We start from the raw sequence: 23,324 nt of genomic DNA, 5'->3' as shown, positions 1-23,324 counted from the left end.
GCTGTGAGGGTACGTGGGTTATGGCACGACAGGTTGGTTGTAAAATGATTAGTCCCCATCATGAATGACCATGTACCAAGAGACATTTCTAATGTGGATGAAACTGGGCTGTTACCCACCAAAAGAAAGCCAACCAATGCCTCTACTTTCTCAAAAGACGAAGGAAATTTGCCATGTCAGCAACAACTCACCAATTTTTCCAGATGTATCATAGAAAGCATTCTTTCCGGTTGTATCACTGCTCTGCCCAAGATCGCAAGAAACTACAAAGGGTCGTGAATGTAGCCCAGTCCATCATGCAAACCAGCCTCCCATCCATTGACTTTGTCTCCACTTCCCGTTGCCTCAGAAAAGCAGCCAGCATAATTAAGGACCCCAAGCACCCCAGACATACCCTCTTCCACCTTCTTCCTTCGGGAAAAAGATACAAAAGTCTGAGGTCAGACATACACACCAACTCAAGAACAGCTGCTTTCCTGCTGCCCTCAGACTTTTGAATGGACCTACCTCGCACTAAGTTGATCTTTCTCTCCACCCTAGCTATGACTGTAACACTATATTCTGCACTCTCTCGTTTCCTTCTCTATGAATGGTATGCTTTGTCTGTATAATGTGCAAGAAACAATACTTTTCACTGTATGCTAATATATGTGACAATAAATCAAATCAAAAATCAAATCATTGCATTTTGCCTTTGATTTTAAAGGTGAAACATGCAATGGTGGAAAGCAGAACAAGGACAGTAGCATATCACTGTTATGATCTGCACCAAAAAGCTGCCATTTCTTGTAATAGGAAAATCCAAGAAGCCAAGTTGCTTCATGAATGTCAAGACAATGCCCATGCAGTATGAGGCTAATAAAACCAGCCTGGCTTTTTGAGGGGTGGATTAGGAGAGTGGACAAAATACATCAACGAAAAATAGGAAGATTGTTGTCATTACAGACAACCGCCCCACACATCCTAATATTACTGAGCTCGAGAGCATCAAGCTGATGATCTTGCTTCTCAACACCACAGCCAAGTTCCACACAATGGATTGGGGGTGATTAGGAATCTGAGAACCCCATTACTATCAGCAGCCGGTCTCTCAGGCTATCAAGGCCATCCAGAAGAAGAATACAGTCCAACTGTTCCAGAGGCCATGCTCCTGATGAAGAAGGCATGGAAGATGATAACAGAAAACACAATTGCCAACTGCTCCACTCCACTGGCCTCAGACAGGTTACAACTGCACAAAACATCAAAAATGAGGAGGAGCAGGGTGGGGCCAACCAACCCGATGACTAGACGCTTTTCACTCATCTGCAGGAGGCCAGCATGGAAATTCCAGCAGAGACAACCATGGAAATTTACAGTATGGTGAAGGATGTTGCACACCGCATGACGGAATTGACAGATGATGTCCTTCAACTGAAGAGCCCGATGACCCTGAAGCATCTGATGAATGCCCGCTCTTTTGCCTGTCTGCTTCCACAAAGGCTGCAGAGATGCTCCAGGATTTCATATTGCAGCACAAAAGCATGTTTGAATGCACTGACGACGTGGCAGACTATCGCACGTTTGAAACATGTTAGGCAGACAAGTTTTTCTGGAGCTAACATCTGATATTTGTCAATGCAAAGTTTTGGCATTTTGCAAGGTCACGCCATTGTACGGTGTAAACAAATTGAATAAAGTTTTCCACACATATACTACTTTACTGTGTTTTCATTCAGCATTTGAATCATTGTTTTGACATGGACCGTATTTATTGGCATATCAGGTTACATGGAGACCCATTCATTGGGCCCCCTCAACTATCACGAAAGCTCTGCTTAACACAAATTTGTGGGGATGATATTTTACTGTAATAGGGAAACTACCACATTAATTGCTGGAAGAGGTACAATGAGTTCTGAATTCTGTAGGCAATTATTACACTTTTTCTGTTGGTGTAAAGAAAAATAAGCTCCAGATGACTACAAAAAAAGTTGTTGAATATTGCATAAGTGGATAAAGTACACATTAGTAAATTAGAAGTTGGTTATTCTTATCCGGGATTAGGCCACACTTGGAAGTCTTGAGCTTCACCTGCTCCACACACCCCCTCCCCCACTCCCCACTTTAACAGCATAAAATCCATCACCTTTCTCCCTCTCTTTAACTCTGAAGAGTCATGTGGACTTGAAATGTTAATCTCTCCACAGATGCTGCAAGACTTGAGTCTTTCGAGCATTTTCTGTTTTTTTTTTATTTCAGATTTCCAGCATCTGCTATACCTTGCCTTTATTTGAGCAAATTATGTTAATATCAAGACTTCTTGGAAAAATTGAGGTCTGTGGATTGAAGTGACAACAACAATATGTCTACAAAACTGGCTACAAAACAGAAAGCCAAGAGTGTTGAAGGGTTGTTTTCAGACTGGAGGAAAAGTACACAGTAATGTCCCCCAGTGGTCAGTATTAGAATCACTGCTGTTAATACATATAAATGACCAAGGTATACAGAACATAATTTCAACGTTTGCAGATGACACAAATCTCCAAAATATAATAAGCAATATGAATAGTAACAGACTTCAGGGGAGAGACAGCTGAAATGGCAAGTGCAATTTAATTCAGAGAAACATTATGGTGGAAAGAATGAGGAGAGGCAGTTCTGGTGTTTGAGTGGTAATGACGATGAAACTATCAGCACTCGTCATCATTACTCCACAAAAACTGACGGTAACTTTGGAAGTCCACATGCACAGAATAATATAGAAATCCAGAAGCTGCTGTCAGTGATTCCATGCTTCTCCAGAGGGTGTGCTGTTTAGGTGCCCCCAGATTATAATCAATGAGAAATCAATGAATTTAGAAGAACTTCCACTCTTGTGCTGTAAATCTCACTGCAAAATTCTTGAAAAGGTTGTATCATTTGCAAGTGAGGTGTAATTGGGTTTTTAAACCGCACACTCATTTCATAATTACTGCTAAACACCCACCCTGAAAAATACATTTTGTGTTTTGTGGAGTGCCAAAATTCTCCACTGAGGTAAAACAAAATTTACATTTTTAAAATAATAAAAATATTTTTTAAGTTTATCATGATTTCAGCTTCTATTTTAGAGAAGCATCTAAAATAGTAGGAGTAGGCCATTTTGGCCCTTCAAGAGCCTGCTCTGTCATTCAACATGTTCATGGCTGATCCGCCATCTTCGTGCCAAACTCCAGTGCTCCCCCCATACCTCTTGACACCCTTAGAGTCTAGAAACCTTGTCTATTTTCTTCTTAAATATATTCAGTGAGTTGGCCTCCACAGCCTTCTGTTGTACGGAATTCCATAGATTCGCCACCTAAGAAGAAATTCCGCCTCATCTCAGTCCTAAATGGCCTACCCTGTACCCTGAAACTAGAGCCTCCAGCCAGAGGAAATAACATCACTGCATCCAGTCTGCCCAGCCCTGTCAGAATTTTATCCATTTCAGTGAGATCGCCTCTCATTCTTCTAAATTCCAGTGAATATAGGCCCAGTTGACCCAGTTTCTCCTCATAGAATCTACAGCACAGAGACAGGGCCTTCAGCCCAAACTGGTCCATGCTGTTCCTTGGTTCCACCCAACTGATACAGCTTGATCTTCCAATCCAAGATTTTCCCTCACTAATGTGCTGATCTCTTCCTTTATTATCCCCCATACCCCATCTTCTTTTCCTTTTTGCCCATTCTTCTTAAATGTCAAACCTAGAATATTCAGTTAAGTCTCAGTCACTCTGCAGCCACATGCCCAGATTGGCAATTAGATTATAGCGGTTACTCCCATTAGTGCCATCAATTCAAGTACCTTGTTGTGAATGCTGTACTTAGAGTGTCTTTAATTCTGCCTTTCTATTGGTTTCACAACCTCTGGCCTTATCTGCTGGAATACTCTTAATGTTTGTATTTTCTGTCCCTTCTTGCCATGCTACAATTATCAGTTCCCTTATTGCTACCTTGCCCTGATGTCTTGTCCCCTCTCTCTATTTTATCACATCTTCCCTCACATAATGATCTCAGTCCAAGACATTGCTGCAGCAGGTCTTCAGGGTAATGTCCTGGGCCCACCATTTTCAGCTGCATCTTCCTCCATCATAAGGTCAGAAATGTGGATGTTTGCTGATGATTGCAGAGTGTTCAGTACCATTTTCAACAACTCAGATACTGAATCAATTCCATACCTCCAAGCTAAAAACTCTGGACAATATTCAGGCTTGAGTTTATCAGTGGCAAGAAACATTCAGGCCACAAAAGTACCAGGCAATGACAACCTCCAACACAAGAGTCTAACCAGCTCAATTTGACACTTTGTGGCATTACAATCCCCACTGTTAACATCCTGAGGGTGCCATTGACTAGATATTTAACTGGACCAGCCATAGGATAGCACAGTATTTATGGAATGTTTATGAAATTATTTTCCAGAACCATTTATTGAGTGGTTAACACTGCTGCCTCACAGTGCTGAGGGGACCTGGGTTCAGTTCTAACCTTGGATGACTGTCTGTGTGGAGCTTGCATGTTCTCCCTGTGCCAGTGTGGGTTTCCTCCAGTGCTCTAGTTTCCTCCCACAGTCTAACGATGTGCAGGTTAGGTTGATTGGCCATGATCAATTGCACCTTAGTGTTAGGGGGATTTGCAGGCTAAATATGTGGGCTTACAGGGATAGGGCCTTGGTTGGGATTGTTGTTGGTGTAGGCTCAATGTGTCGTATGGCCTCCTTCTGCATTGTAAGGATTCTATGATATTGTAATATAAATATTGTGGCTGTAAGAGCAGATCAGGGGCTGGGAACTCTGCCGTGAGTATCTTGCCACCTGACTCCACAAACTCGTCCATCAACAAGATATTAGTCAGGTGTGTGATGGAATACTCTCAATTTGCCTGGATAAGTGCAGAATACTTATTTCCAGAAGCTTGATATATCCAGAACAAAGCAACCCAATGATTTACTACCTTAAAGATTCACTTCTTCCACCATTGGCGCACAGCGGCAACATTGTAAACAATCTACAAGATGCACTACAGCAACTCATCAAGGCTCCTTCAAAAGCACCTTTGAAACTTGTGACATATGCTACGTAGGTCTAGGACAGCAGAGACATGAAAGCACCAGCATCTGCAAGTCCTCCAAGTCATGTGCCATTCTTTCTTGGAACTATATCGCTGTTCCTTCACTCGCTGAGTCAAAATCCTTTTACTCCCTCTGTAATCACACTGAAGTGACCTAAACCACATGATTGTAGCGCTATTTTAATTGCATCCATATTATAAATTTGAAAGGAATAGGTTCACTCACTTGGTTCTACAAACTTAGAAAATTGTAGACTTATATCTAGGAATTGAAACCAATATTTCATAATTTGAGGCACTGTTCTTCCTATTACTTTGTAACATCTTATGTATGTTTACCGAATATCCATCATAGTAACGCTGTCTGATTCACAGGAGACGTGTTTAATGGAAAATGTCTTTACATTGTTTCAGAATCCTAATCGAGTTGAAGTGATTCTTAGATTGGTTAAACTTAGTGAGGTAGCATGTTTAGTTTAATGAATATTTATATTATGAAGAAATAACTTTGAGTTTATTAAATGATGGTTTCATGATGCCAATTATTTTGTTGTGACTAGGGGAAAGTGGAGGTGGAAGCTGGAAAAGAAATAATGAAGTTTGAAGCAGGTGCTTTCTCTTATTATGGCATGATGGCTCTGACATCTCCTCCAGGTACTAATCTTAATTGATTAAAACTGATTAATCAGAAATGGATCAAATAAAGCATGAAAAGGCTGACAATGTTTGGTACATCTAACCTGTTGTCTATGTAGATTATGTGCAATCTATCATATCAAGGGGTCAACTCCACCCATTAAATCTAAGTGAGAGCTCTGCTTAACTCCTGCCTGACTAAAAATCATTAACCTAAACTCCATAAAAGCTGCAGTTGAAAGTTAAGTAAATCATCCAACTTACTAATCAATTTACCCCAATGTTTTTTGTGAAAGTGAATGCACTACCACCTTGCTTGTAAGCTCATTTTTATAAGTGCAAATCAATTGTTAAACAAAAGTCTGAGATGAAAATGTATAAAATATCAAATAAACTAGTATTTTTTGTGATAAATTGAAAAATTAAATTACTTTTTGGGTTGAAGGTGAGTTGGTGCTCTACCATTGTGATGTATTCATTTTTTATGGTACTGCATAAATTTGAGTCCAGATTTAATCAGATAATGTCCAGCAGCACTGTGTTATGTACCACCTTGCATCTTCAAAGACTATTTCCTCGGGTGGATCGCGCTATTACAAGGGGGCATAACTATAGGGTTCGTGGTGGGAGATACAGGAAGGATATCAGAGGTAGGTTCTTTACGCAGAGAGTGGTTGGGGTGTGGAATGGACTGCCTGCAGTGATAGTGGAGTCAGACACTTTAGGAACATTTAAGCGGTTATTGGATAGGCACATGGAGCACACCAGGATGATAGGGAGTGGGATAGCTTGATCTTGGTTTCAGATAAAGCTCGGCACAACATCGTGGGCCGAAGGGCCTGTTCTGTGCTGTACTGTTCTATGTTCTATGTTCATTGAACAAGTCTATTTAGACAACTTGATTTTTAATAATCTCATATTGTTACTTATGAGTTTGTTAAATCACCAACCTTCATGTGTTCAATATATATTGAATGCAGACTTACAAGAATAGGATTCTCACATTTATATATTGAAGTCCTGATAATGTGATAGATTATGGGCAAATTTCCCACTTGGTGCAGTGGACTTTAATTTGTTTTCTTGAAACACTCATTTAATTCATTTTTCTCTTGATCCTCTTCTCTAGCACAGAAGATGTATATTAGCTTTAGGAAGTGAAAGACTCAATATCTTTCTGGGGGGCGGGGTGGGGGGTATCTGACTCTTAATGGCACAGGAAAATTTAAGGTTACTGCTGACACACTCCAGGGATGAAAGTAAAATCCGGTCTAAAAGCAAATGGGACTGTGATATCATGCCAAGGGATTAATCCAATCCTGTTTTAATATCTAAAATATGAAATTCAAATGCCCTTGCAGAGAATTTTTTAAAAGTATTTTTCTGTTTCAAAGCTTTAAAATGCATTGTATTTACTATTTGTTAATATACTGAATTAGGAGTTTATGGTACTTTGAGCATTGAACATGACTGCCCTCTAGTAGATATTTTGAGGATAGCAACTTTCTTTGAATTTTCAACACTAAAATTACAAGAATCCATAGGAACAAGTAATTTGGGTCACCTTAATTCATCTATCCAGAATAGAGTCATAGAGGTTTACAGCATGGAAACAGGCCCTTCGGCCCAACTTGTCCATGCCGCCCTTATTTTTTTTTAAAACCCCTGAGCTAATCCCAATTGCCCGCATTTGGCCCATATCCCTCTATACCCATCGTATCCATGTAACTATCTAAATGCTTTTTAAAAGATAAAATTGTACCCGTCTCTACTAGTACCTCTGGCAGCTTGTTCCATGATGTGGAGATGCCGGCGTTGGACTGGGGTAAGCGCAGTTAAGAAGTCTCACAACACCAGGTTAAAGTCCAACAGGTTTATTTGGTAGCAAATACCATAAGCTTTCGGAGCACAGCTCCTTCGTCAGATGGAGTGGATATCTGTTGGAGAACAGGTATCCACTCCATCTGACGAAGGAGCTGTGCTCCGAAAGCTTATGGTATTTGCTACCAAATAAACCTGTTGGACTTTAACCTGGTGTTGTGAGACTTCTTACTGAGCTTGTTCCAGACACTGACCACCCTCTGTGTGAAAAAATTGCCCCTCTGGACACTTTTGTATCTCTCCCCTCTCACCTTAAACCTATGCCCTCTAGTTTTAGACTCCCCTACCTTTGGGAAAAGATATTGACTATCTACCTTGTCTATGCCCCTCATTATTTTATAGACCTCTGAGGTCACCCCTCAGCCTCCTACGCTCCAGAGAAAAAAGTCCCAGTCTATTCAGCCTCTCCTTATAACTCAATCCATCAAGTCCTGGTAGCATCCTAGTAAATCTCTTCTGCACTCTTCTTATTTTAATAATATCCTTTCTATAATAGGGTGACCAGAATTGCACACTGTATTCCAAATGTGGCCGTACCAATGTCTTGTACAACTTCAACAAGACGTCCCAACTCCTGTATTCAATGTTCTGACCGATGAAACCAAGCATGCCGAATGCCTTCTTCACCACTCTGTCCGCCTGTGACTCCACTTTCAAGGAGCTATGAACATGTATCCCTAGATCTCTTTGTTCTGTAACTCTCCCCAACGCCCTACCATTAACTGAGTAAATCCTGCCCTGGTTCAATCTACCAAATGCATTACCTCGCATTTGTCTAAATTAAACTCTATCTGCCATTCGTCAGCCCACTGGCCCAGTTGATCAAGATCCCACTGCAATTGGAGATAGCCTTCCTCACTGTCCACCATGCCACCAATCTTGGTGTCATCTGCAAACTTACTAACCATGCCCCCTATATTCTCATCCAAATCATTAATATAAATGACAAATAACAGTGGGCCCAGCACTGATCCCTGAGGCACACCGCTGGTCACAGGCCTCCAGTTTGAAAAACAACTCTCTACAACCGGGCACCCTCTGGCTTCTGTCAAGAAGTCAATTTTGAATCCATTTAGATACCTCACCCTGGATCCCGTGAGATTTAACTTTATGCAACAACCTACCATGCGATACCTTGTCAAAGGCCTTGCTAAAGTCCATGTAGACAACATCAACTGCACTGCCCTCATCTACCTTCTTGGTTACTCCTTCAAAAAACTCAATTAAGTTTGTGAGACATGATTTTCCACTCATAAAGCCATGCTGACTGTCCCTAATCAGTCCTTGCATCTCTAAATGCCCGTAGATCGTGTCTCTCAAAATACCTTCCCCAATTTACCCACCACAGATGTGAGGCTCACTGGCCTGTAGCTCCCAGGCTTTTCCCTGCAGCCCTTTTTAAACAAAGGCACAACATTTGCCACTCTCCCATCTTCAGGCACCTCACCCGTGACTATCGATGATTCAAATATCTCAGCTGGGGGACCTGCAATTTCCTCCCTAGCCTCCCACAACGTCCTGGGATACACTTCATCAGGTCCCGCAGATTTATCTACCTTGATGCGCTTTAAGACTTGCAGCATTTCCTTCTCTGTAATATGTACACTCCTCAATACATCAATATTTAATTCCCCAAGTTCCCTAAAATCCATGCTTTTCTCAACAGTAAATACTGATGAGAAATATTCATTTAGGATCTCACCCATCTCTTGTGGATCCGCACATAGATTACCTTGTAGGTCCTTAAGAGGCCCTACTCTCTCCCTTGTTACTCTTTTGCCCTTTATGTATTTGTAGAAGCTCTTTGGATTCTATCATATTCCTATGTTTTTTGTATGCACAATACTATATGCAGTGTTTCCTTTTAAGCTATGCTCATGTGCAGCAGTCCAGAACATACAGCAAAGGAGACAAACAGGCCACATGCTAATGTGGTTTTTTAAGATGTGCATGTGTGGCCACACCGATTTTAAATCGCAGTGCAACAAATATAGTGAATAGAAATTAGAGGGAAGTATGCCTAAGTATAATTTTCCTCTGCCATTGTTTGACTTTGTTTAGTTCATACTGTTCTTTCTGAGTTGCCTGTTCTGATTCCACTGCCCCTTCTAGATTGATATGATCTGTAAATTTAGCCCATTCACACTGCATCTCAGAGTCCAAGTCATCAATGAAAATTAGAACCACTCGTCTAAACACTGAGAATTGGCCCCTCCCTCACCCTGACAATCCCTTTCATCAGGAGCCATTTTTTTCTACCCATAAACTGATTTTTAAAAAAATCCATACTCGAGCTTTGCTCTTAATTCCCACACCTATGATCTTAATTAACCTGTGTGGAACTTTATCAGATGTTTTAAATTCAAAGGGCATGGCTTTATAGTGTTTACCGGATGACTGTTGGCCAGGCAAAACTTAATTAAGATGCACAAATTGAAGTAGGACTAATGGGTCTGTCATTAGCTGTTTGTGTTCTGTCATCATCTTTGAATTAGGCGTTGTTTTTAATTTACTGGTACTTTCCCGTATCCATTGACTCATTTCTAATGATTCAGTGCCTCAAATTTCTTCAGTCATGTGTCTCTAAATTCTAGGCTAAATACCACCCTACTCTGGGCATTAATTGTTACATGTCTTAACTTGTTTGGAACTACTGTCAAACTAGTTGAGTTTATGGAATTGCTTTATTTTTTCTTGCATGGTATGTATAGGTGTTTATCTAGTTGGTTTACTCTACTTGGTCAGGACTCTGTTGCCTATTTTGCATCACAGTAAGAAGTCTAACAACATCAGGTTAAAGTCCAACAGGTTTATTTGGTAGCAAACGCCACTAGCTTTCGGAGTGTGCTGCTCCTTCGTCAGGTGGAGTGGTCCCACTCCACCTGACGAAGGAGCAGCACGCTTCGAAAGCTAGTGGCGTGTGCTACCAAATAAACCTGTTGGACTTTAACCTGGTGTTGTTAGACCTCTTACTGTGTTTGCCCCAGTCCAACGCCGACATCTCCACATCATATTTTGCATCACAGCAGAGTTGAATTTTCCTCCCATTATTCCTTCTCAATTGACTTAAAATAAAATGTGACCTCTTTTTCATGGAGATTGAGAGATCACAGCTCTACTAACTTTGCTGATTTACATTAAAGTCAGTTGACTAAGATATATTAAAGTGCCAAAGATACTTTAAAAGCATCATGCTCAATCGCCTTTTTAAAGAAAATGATGTAGAAAATGGTAAGAAACCAAATCACAGCATTTTGGAAAATACCAACCTATATTCAATGTTTATTGAATTCGAATTGCCACCATTTTACAAATAATTACCTACCTGTTTTTTTTTTAAGAAGTAGACCAATTTGAAAAGCCTGTAGGGTGTAATTATTTAAAATAAAACTCTTGTCCCAGGATCCTTTTGAAATTTGACATAGTTTCAGTTATATTCAAACACTAATTACAAAAGATTTAACTTTGCTGCACTTCACTGTTATTCCAAGGATCACGAAGATATACATGTCAAAGTTGCATCATGTTAGAAATACTCAAGGCCTCAAAATATTCTAGTGCAATTGGCAGTCATTTTCAGCGAAACATTTCTATGCTTATATATAGAGAATATTTTAATAGCACTTTTCACAACCCAAGGGGTTTGAAACCAATTTGCAGTTAACAAATTATAGCCTATATTTATCAAAGGAGCACCCATATATTTAACAGTGACAGAAGGCCCAGAACAATGGCAGACCTGATTGTGATCTTTCTGTTTGCTTTGTCTTATGACTAAGGACAAAATTAAACAATAGTGCCATGAATCACTGTCCAGAAAAAAAAAGGACTGGTGATGATATTGGGTTTTTCATTTGCCAAAAATTATAATTTGAGACACTTTAAACTTTTCTCCTGAATTCTATTGGCCATAATAATAGTGTAAATATATGGAGTCATAGCAGTTTACAGCATGGAAACAGGCCCTTTGGCCCAACTTGTCCATACTGCCCCATTTTTAACCACTAAGCTAGTCCCAAGTGCCCACATTTGACCCATATCCCGCTATACCCATCTTACCCATGTAACTGTCTAAACACTCTTTAAAAGACAAACTTGTACCCGCCTCTACTACAACCTCTGGCAACTCATTTCAGACACTCACCACCCTCTGTGTGAAAAAAATGCCCCTCTGAACCCTTTTGTATCTCTTCCCTCTCACCTTAAACCCATGCGCTTTAGTTTTAGACTCCCCTACCTTTGCGAAAAGGTATTGACTAGCTGATCTATGCCTATCATTATTTTATTGACCTCTATAAGATCACTTCTAAGCCTCCTACGCTCCAGAGAAAAAAGTCAGAGTCTATCCAACCTCTCCTTATAACTCGAACCATCAAGTCCTGGTAGCATCCTAGCAAATCTTTTCTGCACTCTTTCTAGTTTAATAATATTCTTTCTATAATAGGGTGACCAGAACTGTACACAGTATTCCAAGTGTGGCCTTACCAATGTCTTGTACAACTTCAACAAGATGTCCCAACTCCTGTATTCAATGTTCTGACCAATGAAACCAAGCATGCCGAATCCCTTCTTCACCACCCTGTGACTCCATTTTCAAGGAGCTATGAACCTGTACCCCTAGATCTCTGTTTTATAACTCTCCCCAATGCCCTGCCATTAACTGAGTAAGTCCTGCCCTAGTTCGATCTATCAAAATGCATCAGCTCGCATTTTTCTAAATTAAACTCAACTTAAGCTCCACTTAAACCAGAGTTGAAACATTTTGTAGGGCCGAGCATAATTTGTTTGAAAGCTTCAGAACATGTTAACATTTTAATTCTTTTGAAGGGTTTTGTGTTAAAATCCTGCAAGAAGCATTGATATGATGAGCATGTTGGGTAATGTTGAGTGGTTTTGATTAACTGACTTACTATACTGAGTTACCTACTTTGGCAAAGTATAGTACTTAACAAGTATGAATTTGATTTGATTTATTATTGTCACATGTATTAACATACAGGGAAAAGTATTGTTTCTTGCGTGCTATACAGATAAAACGTACCGTTCATAGAGAAGGAAACGAGACAGTGGGGTTTCACTTTAGACTCTTTTAAGAAAGACTTGTACTTATACAGTGCATTTTACAAAGTCCCAAAACATTTTACAGCCAATACTATGAAGTATTTTAATATAAGGAATCCAGCAGCCTATTGACCACTAAAATGAATGCACAATTCAGCAGATGCTGGAAGTCTGCAATAAAACAAAGTGCTGGAAATACTCAGGGTCTGGCAGCAACTGTGGAAAGAGAAACAGTTAGTGTTTTGAGTTGAATATGCCATCAGCCGAGGCTCTTCCTCTGCCTGCTCTGGGGGTTCTCCCACAGCGCTCTACTCCAGATCTTCCTCATCTGAGGCGATCCATGTCTCCTCTGCCATCTCCCCACCCCATTGCAGCACCAAGTTGTGGAGGGTGCAGCACACTACCAAGCGCAAAACCCTCTGGGGGCTATACTGCAAGGCTTGCTCTAGTCCAAGCACCGGAGCCACATCTTGAGTAATCTGATTGTCTGCTCCACCAGCGTGCGAGTTGCTGCATGAGCCTTACTTAACGAGTCTCTGCTTCAGTCTATGGCCTCTGCGCAGGCCCCATCAGTCTCATGTTGAGGGGGTACCCCTCGTCCCCAAGGAGCCAACCCTCTAGCTGCTGCACTCCCTCAAAGACCGCTGGGATCTGACAGCGACCAAAGATGTAGCAGTCGTGGACACTCCCTGGGATTTGGGTACACACCTGCAAGATGCGCTTGGCATTGTCGTAGATGATCTGTGCAGCCAGGGAGTGGAAACCCTTTCAGTTCATGAAGTGAGCATCATGATGCCACGGAGAGCGTAGAACCATGTTTGTGTAGTCAATGACTTCTTGCACCTAGGGGAATCCTGCAATGTGTGTGAATTCCTTAGCTCTGACATCTTGGCTCGCCTGGTCCCAGTCAAAGTTTATGTAATTATGCACCCTTGCAAAGAGCACTCCCTGATGCACTTGCATGCGGTTGACTGAGAGATGCCACAATAGTCACCAGTGCAACCCTGACAGGAGCCACTGCATAGAAATTCAGGGCGGCTGTCAGCTTCACCTTCATGACCCCACAGGAGCCTCTCCCAACTCTGCACCATAGATGGACATCTACCTCAGAGACACTTCAGTCCTTCAGGACTTCCAATGATGAGAATTGATGGTCCACAGGTGTGCCTGCTGAGCTCTGAAACTTTTGCCTCTTGTATTGAGTGCAAAACTCTCTGTAATGGCTGTTTGCAAGCTATGCATATCACTGCATCGGGGCTCATTGTCGAAAGAACATACACTTATTACATCTCTTGTAATCACACACAGAATTCTATGTTATTGTAGCTTCTCAATTCAGTGTCCTTGATTAATTTAGCCTTCTGTCCCAGTCTTAGTTTTGTTGATTTGTGCCTTATGGACGTGATCCTTTACCTTTCAATGAAAAAAGTAGCATTTGTGACTCAATTTTGAAGCTATCACAAACTATGCTAATTTCTGAAGGATATTTTAAAAAGTTAAATTCATAAGGACCAAACCTTGAGGATAATATTGAGCCATTTGGGCCAGAAAGATCCAAGGGTTGCTTCTTAGACTGTGCTTACCCAGCTGATCTCTGGACAATACTGTGTATACGTGATTCTAAAATTCACAAGTATTGTGATATTCGTGTACCTTTAAGAGCTTTTTAAAATTTATGCTCACGGCCTTAGGTGATGTCGTTGTTGAGAGGAGGAAAAACTGTGGACAGGTCAGGTGGCAGGAGTTCATTTTCAGTTTCAGTTTTGGGAGTTTGTGTGTTAGAAGAACCAAACTGAAAGAGAAGGCTCTCTCCCTGTCTTTTTCTTTGAAAATTCTGTTGGTTAGCTGAAGACAAGATCTTGTTTTCCTGAAGGGTGCAAATCTGCTGTTGTTGGGGACTGGACCAGAGTCGCTCTAGTGTTTTGGAAAGCTGTCTTGTCTTCAAACTGTTCTGAATCTCGAGCATTTGACTACAGAATTCAACTAATGGCCTCAATCCCAGTATTATGTGAGCAGTAGACTTTGCTGTATTGAACCAGTTCAAAGGGTTGTTAATGGAAGTTGGTTTGATTGGGACAACGTATTCATTAAGGGTTATACATTATTGTCATTGTTTTGTTTTTGTTTGTAATTGTTAGAAGTTATTGTGCTCCAGTTTCCTCCCACAGTCTGAAAGATGTGCTAGCTAGGTGCATTGACCCGAACAGGCGCCAGAGTGTGGCAACTAGGGGAATTTCACACTAACTTCATTGCAGTGTAAACCTTACTTGTGACTAATAAATAAACTTAACTTTAATTTTCTTTCCATAGATGTTAAATATATTCTTAAATATACTTTGTTTGATAAAAGTTCCCTAGTGGGTCTTTTGAATCATACCTGAAGTAGAACATATCATGCTTATCCTAGCCAAATTCAGGATGCAAAACTTATCATCCAGGCGGGCTTCATTAAAAAAACTTTTGGAATTTCTAACCTGAGCCATAACAGTATGGACATCTGTTCAACTTGGTTGTGATGCCATCCATGGTGGAATAACCTGTTGATATTCACTGGCTTTGCAAATGAAGCTGCAAATTGGCTGAAGTACTGGAAGGTGCATCTGAAGCAGTTAACTCGCAAAGTGGTCACATTTTCAGGACAGGCATGAAGGAAAATAGAAAGTATTTTTAATAACGCATTTAATCTCTTTAATTGGTCAATACTGAGATGGGTAATTTAACACTTAACATAAAACTTTCCAGAAGAACAGGTAATGTTACATGGTTTGTGTTTGAGATCTGTTATGGTGGTATATTGTGTATAATCTATGATTTATTGATGCCAACTTTATGTATAAAGTCAGAGTTCTGTTTACCAGAGTTCTCTTGTCTCTATTAATACATGTAAAATATGTGACTTGTTAAATATTTTGGCACTGTTAATTTTCTCTACTTTATTTCTGTTTTTATTTTTACTTCTCCTTTAGTTCCTTTGTCTCTGTCTCGTACCTTTGCTGTCAGCAGAACTGAATCACTGGCTGGTTCACCAGGTAAATTTATACAATTATTTTACTGTGTTTGTTAAGACTGTGATTTGCATGCAAGTAAATAATTTATTTCAATATTAGGTAGAAATCCCTTTAGTGTGCAGAATGCAAAGGTTTCAAGGGTCCATTGGTGCACCTATGTGGTATAAAGAATCTTAAACAAAAACAGAAATGCTGGAAAATTTCAGTAGTCTGGCAGCATCTGTGGAGAATGTGCAAGCTCCACACAGACAGTGACCCAAGCTGGGAATTGAACCTGTGTCCCTGGCGCTGTTCGGGGCAATTAGCAGGGTAAATACGTAGGGTTACAGGGATAGGGGTGGGTGAGAATGTTGTCGGTACTGGCTTGATGGGCCAAATGGCTTCTTTCTGAACTGTAGGGCTTCTATGATTCCATGACTAATGATATTACCAATGGCGCGCAGGTGTGTCAGGGGCCCAAAAATAAATCGGAGGTGGTGTCACAGCATGATGCCCAAACTGTAACTCATTTGAAGGTTACATATATTTGCTGGCAGTAAAATTCACAAAGCAAATCGATCTGCAAGCAGCAGGTATATCTTTGCAGTCGCCATCGAGACTGATGTCTCTGCAAATCCTTGCTCTGTTGCAAAGGTAGCTGTTTCCGTTCCTTTGAAGCTGCCTTCATGGCCCTGCTGACAGCCAGGCATTGCCCATGCATGCATTTAAATTTACTTAATGGGCTGCATGCCCAACTTTACCGGCACTTCCCCTTTACCACCGTGTTCGCCCATCTAGAATTGACACGAAACAGACATGCTCCATGTAAGTCCGATTCGGGTGCTCCGCCAGTGAGGAGGTAAGTGACAAGCGTCCAACGGCTCTCTGCTTGAGATTGGGGAGGGGGGTGTGGGTCCGACGGCTCACTGCTTGAGATCGGTGGAGGGGGCCTGAAAGGGGGGTCTACTGCCACTCCTCTTGTGATCAGTGGGGGTGAAAGGGGGGTCCGCTGCACTCTGCCTGAGATTGGTGGAGGGGGGGGAAGGGGCCCGCAGTTGAGTCTGGGTGGCAGGGGTGTGGGGAGGGGGATAAGGGGGGTCAGTAATGTTGTGGGGGTGAGACAATGTCTTTGGGGGTCAGGGGGAGGCATTATCCGGCCCGGGAGGGATGTGGCAGGGGAGCAGCATTCCATCATTTTTTTTTGTGCATGTGCAGTTGGAGGTGCCAATTGGAGCAGCAAGGTTTTGGGAGCATTAAGCTCCGCCCACAGGCTTGTGCAGTGCGATTCAGAATCGCTGATATTTTTTAGGCAGTGTGTGTGTGGGGGCGCCTCAGAACGGGTCTAAAAGTCGGATCTGAAACACTCCCAGTTTCGAGTCCGCCCAGCACTTAGAATCCAAATGTTAAAATTGGGCCTGATGTGTTGATTGGCCTACTCCAGTTCCTATGTTGTATGGTCTTATTTCCATGTTTATTCCTCCAGGGCAGCCTGTTTAACAGAGGATTGATTTCCTACTTATATCAAGTTGTCACAGAATACTGCCTTGATTATAGAGTCATAGAAGTTTACAGCATGGAAACAGGCCCTTTGGCCCAACTTGTCCATGCAACCCAATTTTTACCACTAAGCTAATCCCAATTGCCTGCATTTGGCCCATATCTCTCTATACACATCTTACCCATGTGACTGTCTAAATGCTTTTTAAAAAACAAAATAGTTCCCACCTCTACTACTGCCTCTGACAGCTTGTTCCAGACACTCACCACCCTCTGAATGGAAAACATTGCCCCTCTGGACCCTTTTGTACCTCTCCCCTCTCATCTTAAACCTATGCCCTCTAGTTTTAGACTCCCCTACCTCTGGGAAAAGCTGTTGACTATCTAGCTGATCAATGCCCCTCTTTATTTTATAGGTCTCTATAAGATCACCCCTAAGCCTCCTATGCACCAGGGAAAAAAGTCCCAGTCTATCCAGGCTCTCCTTATGAATCAAACCATCAAGTCCTGGTAGCATCCTAATAAATCTTTTCTGTACTCTTTCTAGTTTAATAATATCCTTTCTATAATGTGACCAGAATTGTGCACTGTACTCAAGTGTGGCCTTACCAATGTCTTGTACAACTTCAACAAGACATCCCAACTCCTGTATTCAAAGTTCTGACCAATGAAACCAACCAAGCATGCTGAATGCTGCCTTCACCCCCCTGTCCACCTGTGACTCCACTTTCAAGGAGCTATGAACGTGTACTCCTAGATCTCTTTGTTCTATAACTCTCCCCAATGCCCTACCATTAACTGAGTAGTCCCTGCCCCGATTCGATCTACCAAAATGCATCACCTCACATTTAGGTAAATTAAACTCCATCTGCCATTCATCGGCCCACTGGCCCACTGGCCCAATTGATCAAGATCTCTTTGCAGTCCTAGATGATCATCTTCACTGTCCACTATGCCATTATTCTTAGTGTCTTCTGCAAACTTACTAACCATGCCTCCTATATTCTCATCCAAATCATTAATATAAATGACAAATAACAGTGGACCCAGGCCCGATCCCTGAGGCACACCGCTGGTCACAGGCCTCCAGTTTGAAAAACAACCCTCTACAACCACCCTCTGGCTTCTGAAGTGTATCAATGGAATCCACTATCATTTTTCCTGAATTTCCAAAGAATATTGTTATTGATTGGGTTAGTAATCAACCCATTGCAACCAGAAGTGCTGTTTGAATGTTTTTTGCACTCCTCTATTAATGAGCTGCTTTAGGAGAAAAGTAGCAGCAGGTTTATCCGAGGAGAAAGAGGTCATTTTTAAACTGAGTACTGTACTTTGAAATTGAAAAATTCCCATGTTGGTCATCTTTTCCACAATTTACCATGTCTTGTGCAACTGCTTTGAGTCATTAACTTTATGGATAACTAATCTCAGTAATCTTTACTGGAACAATGGGAAAGTATTGCAATGATGAGGTATTTGCTCTTATTTATTCATTCTCTTTCCAGTCAGTTCTCAAATAGGATAAAACCAGCCAGGCTTTACCGAAAATAGCGGGAATGCCTGATATTGTTATGATCAAGTTCTCTGTCTCTGAGAATTTTAAAATAATGTATACATGTTAATTTTATTCATGGAAAATTAAGTTGTGTATTTTCAGAGTATTTCAGATGATTATGACTGGAATTTGACATAGGATGACATGTGGCGATGTTGTTCCATATATGGGATGGAAAGACTATTTGCTTTCCAATCCTGTAATAACATTTCCACTTGCATCACAAGATTCACATTTTTCATTATTAACTCCTACAAAACTAGCAGCTTCAATAAATTGTGTTCCTTCAGTTGGCCATTCTAATATTCCAGCTATATTTTAGCATACAGTGAATCAAAAATGTAGTATATATTAAGTTATAAAAAAAACTAATATTGAGACAGTGGATTGAATTATACGTGGTAAAATTGGACCTTTACTGTGCCCAATCAAACTTATTATTAGAAATGATGTTTTGTGTTGCATTCCCAACACCATCATGCTCAAATGCGATAATATTGGGGGGGGAGGGGGGGGGGTGTTGACGGCAGTGACCCTAGAAATTGGGAGCCCACCCACCATATTGAAATTGATTTAAATTGGTTTTTTAAGCTAGTGAAAATGGCAGTTGATTGAAATATTATGTGCAGAGAGCAATAAAGTGTTTAGAGTGTGTGAATTCCATCAGGTGGGGATCTCATTTTTTTCACAAATGTTGTATGGGCAGGTTAGCCCAGTGTTCAGGCTGCTATGAATGCTGCTGTCATTTGCTTATGGAAGCTGTGTTTCCAGAGGATATCTTGCTGTTTTGAGGCTTTAACTACCCTTCAGAAAAGTGCATTTAAATTCTCACTGTACCTCAGTCTATTTAGTTGTAAAAATTGGGGATAGTGGTCTCTGTAGGACAGAACTGAGACAGTTCTTCCAGTGTGAAGGAGAGGGGGAGGAGGACAAGGAGAACAGTAAGAAGGCCAAATGGTCAGAGGCAGGATGCACTAGTGATGGATGATGCAGTAGTATGCCAGAGCAATTAGCTGTTAGAGGCAGGATATTGCAACAATAGCGGCACAGAACAAGGATGTATGATCCCAGTTGAGTATAAAGGCAGAGAATGAGCTACCTTCAAATGTCAGACACAATGCCAGAGGAGACCCGGGCTGTCCAGTGGCACAGAGGCCCCTTTCTGAGATGCTGTTAGGGGAGATAGTTTAAACTGTGTCAGTGGCCATCCAATGTCAGTAGTGTAAAGGTGATTTGTTTGCTGAATTTCTTTTCCATTGGATCCTTTCAGACTGTCTGTGAAGACCGTAGTGGCATTATGCAGCCTGCTGCACATCACTGCATTAGGTTTTTACAGATGCAATGTTCTGAAGTGCAGGTCAGTACATTGCATTTTCAGTGGACTGCCACAGCCAACTTGAATGAGCCAGCAGCTTTGCAGTGATCACACGTTTCCCCAGGGTTCAGGGAGCAATAAACAGTACTCGCATCACGATAAAAGCTCCAGCAGGCCAGCTCTGTACATTCATTAACAGGAAGGACTACTCTTCAATTGTCCAGTTGGTATCTGACTTCAGTCAAAGAATTATGCAGATACTTGCTCAGTACCCGGGCAATAGTCATGATTCCTACGTTCTTGGGAACTCCTAGGTGCCAGGCATGTTTAATGGGCCCGATACAGTGGATGGTTTGCTTCTGGGTGATGAGGGTTACCCTTTGAAGAGATGGCTTATGATGCCATCATTGTGAGGGCCTCTAGAACAGATGTGGAGAGGAGCTATAATGACAGCTAAGGCATCACCAGGGCCATTGTCGAGCAGACAGTTGGGCTGCTAAAGATGAGGTTCAGATGCCTGGATAGATTAGGAGGAACATCGTAGGACACGCCACCCAGAGTTTCACTGTGTGCTGTGCTCTGCACAACTTCATCATTCAGAGAGGGATACTCTGGAGAAGAGGAGATGCAAGATAGTGGCTGATGATGAGGTTGAAGAGGGGGTGAGGGAACGCTCCAACTGAAAGGTGCAAGAGCCTGCACTGGAGTGTATGGATGCCCTTAATAAGACAGAGGCTCCAGCTAGTCAGGCATTCTTGAGCTCTGGGATGCATGTACTGCCTGTGTCTCAATGGCATTCCATCCAGACTGTGAACATACTAAGAAAGTCCTCACCACCTTGATTCCTTGGGCATACTTGCAACTTGACCAAAGTTCATTACAGGCAATTCATGAACCTTTTCTCTATACATTTCCTAAAGTGTTTACAGATAAATGGAACCTTGGCATGAGGGATAATACATTGAAAGTTTATTAACATATTGGCAATGGCTCTCTAATAACATCTACAAAATGCACCCATGTGACCCACTTTGTAACTAGAGTGAAGTTTTCTTAATTCTTTTCCAAATGCTGCGGCAGAATTCTCCCCACCTTGCTCATTGCTGTGTTGGAGAGAGGCCGCTAATCAGCTTATACCCTTGTCCTAGATAACCTAGTAAGAAGTCTCAACACCAGGTTAAAGTCCAACAGGTTTATTTGGAATCACGAGCTTTCGGAGCGCTGCTCCTTCATCAGGTGAATGGAGGTTAGTTCACAAACACGGCATATATAGGCAAAGATACAATTGCAAGATGATTACAGATTGGAATGTGAAGAATGGTTGGAATGCGAGTCTTTACAGGTAATCAAGTCTTCACAGGTACAGACAGTGTGTGTGGAGAGAGGGATAATCACAGGTACAGACAGTGTGTGTGGAGAGAGGGATAATCACAGGTTAAAGAGGTGTGAATTGTCTCAAGCCAGGACAGGATTTTGCAAACCCATGGTGGGGGCTACAAGTAGTGTGACATGAACCCAAGATCCCGGTTGAGGCCGTCCTCATACATACGGAACTTGGCTATTAGTTTCTACCTGGCGATTCTGCGTTGTCGTGTGTCTTGAAGGCTGTCTTGGAGCACACTTACCCGAAGATTGGAGGCTGAATGCCCTTGACTGCTGAAGTGCTCCACGACTGGAAGGGAATACTTGCCTGGCGATTGTTGCACGGTGTCCGTTTATCTGTTGTCATAGCATCTGCATGGTCTTGCCAATGTACCACACCTCAGGACATCCTTTCCTGCAGCGTATGAGGTAGACAACATTGGCGGAGTCACATGAGTATGTACCGTGTACCTGGTGGATACTGGTGTGATGGTGGTATCCATGCCGATGATCTGGCACGTCCTGCAGAGGTTGTCGTGGCAGGGTTGTGTGGTGTCGTGGTCATGGTCGACATGGATACCACTATCACATGCGAGAACACCACCCATCAGATACACGGTACATACTCATGCGGCTCAGCCAACATTGTGTTCCCTTCGAGTCAGAGAGCACTTCAGTCAATGGCATTTACCCTCCGATCTTTGGGTAAGGATCTCCAAGGCGGCCTTCAAGACACACGACAACGCAGAATTGCCGAGCAAAAACTGATAACCAAGTTCCGCATGCATGAGGACGGCCTCAACCGGGATCTTGGGTTCATGTCGCACTACTTGTAACCCCCACCATACTGCCCTGGTTTGCAAAATCTTACGAACTGTCCTGGCTTGAGGCAATTCACACCTCTTTAACCTGTGATTATCCCTCTCTGCACAGACACTGTCTGTACCTGTAAAGACTTGATTACCTGTAAAGACTCGCATTCCAACCATTCTTCACATTCCAATCTGTAATTATCTTGCAATTGTGTCTTTGTCTATATATGCTGTGTTTGTGAACTAACCTCCACTCACCTGATGAAGGAGCAGCGCTCCGAAAGCTCATGATTCCAAATAAACCTGTTGGACTTCAACCTCGTGTTGAGACTTCTTACTGTGCCCACCCCAGTCCCATGCCGGCATCTCCATCTCCTAGATAACTTAGGCTGGTGTCCCCTGTGCAGAGGGTCATTGCACATTAGAAGACTTTTGCTGAGACACAGGAGGAGCTTTTGTCGATGAGGCAATTGGGAATGACTGTGCTAATGGCGGAGACACAGTAAGAAGTTTAACAACACCAGGTTAAAGTCCCAACAGGTTTATTTGGTAGCAAAAGCCACACAAAGCTTGTGACAAATAAACCTGTTGGACTTTAACCTGGTGGTGTTAAACTTATTGTTGTATTTACCCCAGTCCAACGCCGGCATCTCCACACTAATGGCGGAGAGACATCCTGGGGGTTCTGATTGAAATACTGTGAATACAAGAGCAGGTCAGATGTTAGGAATCCTGCAGTTCACTTCCTGACTCAACCAAGCCTGTCCTCAATCTACAAGGCACAACTCGGGAGTGTGATGGAATGTTCTCCATTTGTCTGGATGTGTGCAGCTCCAACAACACTCGAAGCTTGTTATCATCAAGGACAAAACAGCCTGCTTGATTGTGACCCCACTCACAAACATTCACTCTCTCCGCCATTGATGCACAGTAGCAGCAGAGTTTACCATTTGTAAGATGCACTGCAGAGACTTACCAGGGTTCTGAAGTCGGAGCCAGGGCAGTGCTGTGCAAGTCAGAACACATACCCACAATTGCTTCTGCAATCTGGTAGGTTTGACCCTCCAGGACAGTCGTCAGTCTGTCTGTGGAGGAGGTTTGATCCTCCTAAAGAGCGATTGATCACAGTGCACAGGGCCTGGATGGAG

At 42.1% G+C, this 23,324-nt stretch overlaps 1 protein-coding gene across 2 annotated transcripts in view; it reads left to right on the top strand.

Annotated features, from left to right (window-relative positions):
- Window positions 1–23,324, top strand: part of LOC144500368 (metal transporter CNNM2-like) — a 254,478-nt gene that overhangs the window by 195,460 nt on the left and 35,694 nt on the right. For both annotated transcript variants that reach the window (XM_078223142.1, XM_078223141.1), the window contains 2 exons: window positions 5,631–5,724; window positions 15,615–15,677. In XM_078223142.1, the coding sequence (XP_078079268.1) occupies window positions 5,631–5,724; window positions 15,615–15,677 (157 nt within the window). The remainder of the gene's footprint in view (window positions 1–5,630; window positions 5,725–15,614; window positions 15,678–23,324) is intronic.

The sequence above is a fragment of the Mustelus asterias genome, chromosome 11 (genome assembly GCF_964213995.1).
Source record: "Mustelus asterias chromosome 11, sMusAst1.hap1.1, whole genome shotgun sequence".
NCBI lineage: Eukaryota > Metazoa > Chordata > Chondrichthyes > Carcharhiniformes > Triakidae > Mustelus > Mustelus asterias.
Note: the sequence above shows the minus strand (reverse complement) of the source record. Positions and strands in the feature narration are given on the sequence as shown.